A 2,415-nucleotide genomic window follows, 5' to 3' on the forward strand; every position below is an offset into this window, starting at 1 on the left:
CAGCGATGTCCTCTGGAAGCCATACCCCTGAGCCCAGGCTGTGCAGTGATGGCTCTTGTGCCCCAGCCGTTCTGCTGGTGTAGGTGGTGAAGCTTGGGACCACCTGTACGCTGGAGGTGGACAGGCAGAGTCTGTGGAGTACCCCAGCTGCATGCCCAATTCTTTGCTCAGCTGGAAGATCCTGGTTTCCCTATTGAATCCTTCTGTGAGTGCCAGACCCTCCACCAACCACCCTTGTCTGCCACAGGGGGATTTACATCACAGGCTCCAGCATCATTGGTGGTGGAGTCAAAACCCCTCGGATCAAAACCAAGAACCTGGTCAGGTAAGCACAGACCTGGGTGTGTGCTCATGGTGTGTCTGAGCCCAGTGCAGAGGCTTCTGTCCTATCTCTAGCTGGGTGCTGCTGGCAGACCATTCCTTGCTGAGCTGCTGATGCTGTTTGCTTTCAAAACAAAGAGCCCTAAGGGAGCCAGAGTGCTGCTTTGAAGAGTCACTCTGCGATACCAGGCAGTGAATGAGGCCAGTGTGTTCAAAACAAACATCCTGAGGTCACACTTCCTGCCCAGACCTTGCACTACCCTTCCCAAAGAGCAGAAGGGGACTGACAGAGGGCAGGGCTCCCCGGGACTGCTTCCCATCGGGCCACCACAGCTCCCTCGGGTGGTACAGCACAGCCAGCACCCAGTCTTTGTCAGCTCCCCCTTGTTTCAGAGGAGAGCAGTGGCAAGTTGGGCTGCCTTCTGCCCTCAGCAGCAGTGGGGCAGGCTTTGATATGGCTGTGGAAGGCTGCTGGCTACTGGCTGGGCATCAAGTGATGGGGACTGCTCAGCATGGGGAAGAGACCGGGACACTGGTCATACTTTGCCTTTCTCCCACAGCATCATTTTCTGCGAGGCCGTGGCCATCTACGGGATCATCATGGCGATTGTCATCAGTAACATGGCTGAGGTAGGGGGGACCTGGGCTGCCCTGCCAGCCCTGTGCCAGCCTCGGGGACACAGTAGGGATAGGTAGCTGGGCATGGGCCAGTGTTGTGAGTAGTGGCTGTGTGGGGACTTGGGATGCCGTTGTGGCTGTGGGAGCCCCTGGGCTGGTGGCCTGTGCAGTGGCCCCTGTTCAGTGGCTTCAGCTTCAGCGGGTTGGGGAAGCACACACAAGGCAAATGTCATGAAGCCACCCGGGAACATGGAGTCAGGGACTGGCTCTGAGCAAAATGTGGCTGCCTCATGGCATACAAGGGACAGGTCTCTCCCAGAGACCACAGACTTGCTCCTAATGCAGGCCCTGTGCTTTCTCTCAGCCTTTCACTGCAGTCACCCCAGAGGCAATTGGAGCCAAGAACTACCATGCAGGTAAGGACCACTCTGTCCCTGGTGCTGTCACTCTGAGCATCATCGCACCATGACCACTGCATTCTGACTGGCCTGTGGCCTGCTGCAGGTGTCTGAAGGACATGGGGCTCTTAGTTACCTTCTGGAGGCCCTGCTGCCCCGTCTGAGCTGTGCTGCCCAGCCGCAGCGCTGCTGCTCCCTCGTGTTGCTGGCTGGACACTGCCAGCTGGACACTGGGGCACTTCTGGAGCAGTTCAGCTCCCCAGACAGGAGGTCATTGCTGGTGCTTGGCAGCTCTGGGTCTTCTGTCCCCTCAAGACAGAGCTGCTGCGGCACGCCCTGGGTGCAGGTGGGAAGGGGTTACCCCCTGCTCCTGTGGTGTTCCTCTCTCACAGGTTTCTCCATGTTTGGGGCTGGCCTGACCGTGGGGTTGTGCAATCTCTTCTGCGGGGTCTGTGTGGGCATCGTGGGCAGCGGGGCTGCCCTGGCTGATGCCCAGAACGCCAGCCTCTTCGTCAAGATCCTGATCGTGGAGATCTTTGGCAGTGCCATAGGGCTGTTTGGGGTCATCGTTGCTATCCTGCAGGTACCCTCCTCTTGGGGCCACCAGCGTAATGTGAGCACAAGGTGCCTGTCACACTGGGTGCTCTTCAGCTCCAGGGAGACACACCTGGGCTCCAGCACAATCCTCTGCACTGGGGCAGGGAGGCTGCTCGCAAGGTTGGAGTGGCGCAGCTCTCTCCACAGCATACTGTGCCTATTTGCAGCACTGTGAACATTTGATCGACCCTCTGAGCAGCTGTCACCGAGGGTGTCGCCTTGGGTGCATCCTGCATGATGCTCATGTCTCATCAGTGGGGTGATAAGCTGTCTGCAGCTTCTGGATGACCCTGGGGTGCTTGGGTGGTACTGGGGTGCTGGGTTGGGGTTTCTGGGGCACAGCCTAACCTCTCTTCTTTCTTTCTAGACATCTAAAGTAAAAATGGGCAACTGATTCCTGTCTCGCCCAGCCTGTCCCACCCGCCCCAAGAGGTGCTGTATATACTTATTTAACGTTTCTATCCTTGACTGGGGCGGGAGC

At 58.0% G+C, this 2,415-nt stretch overlaps 1 protein-coding gene across 1 annotated transcript in view; it reads left to right on the plus strand.

Moving 5' to 3' along the window:
- ATP6V0B (ATPase, H+ transporting, lysosomal 21kDa, V0 subunit b) overlaps positions 1-2,411 on the plus strand; it is a 3,312-nt gene extending 901 nt beyond the window's left edge. Inside the window, exons 3-7 of the mRNA XM_010136143.1 lie at positions 248-325; positions 882-951; positions 1,304-1,355; positions 1,730-1,920; positions 2,302-2,411. Of these exons, the coding sequence (XP_010134445.1) occupies positions 248-325; positions 882-951; positions 1,304-1,355; positions 1,730-1,920; positions 2,302-2,328 (418 nt within the window). The 3' untranslated portion in view covers positions 2,329-2,411. The remainder of the gene's footprint in view (positions 1-247; positions 326-881; positions 952-1,303; positions 1,356-1,729; positions 1,921-2,301) is intronic.
- The last annotated feature ends 4 nt before the right edge of the window (positions 2,412-2,415 follow it).

The sequence above is a fragment of the Buceros rhinoceros genome, unplaced genomic scaffold (assembly GCF_000710305.1).
Source record: "Buceros rhinoceros silvestris isolate BGI_N320 unplaced genomic scaffold, ASM71030v1 scaffold38965, whole genome shotgun sequence".
In the NCBI taxonomy this organism is placed as follows: domain Eukaryota; kingdom Metazoa; phylum Chordata; class Aves; order Bucerotiformes; family Bucerotidae; genus Buceros; species Buceros rhinoceros.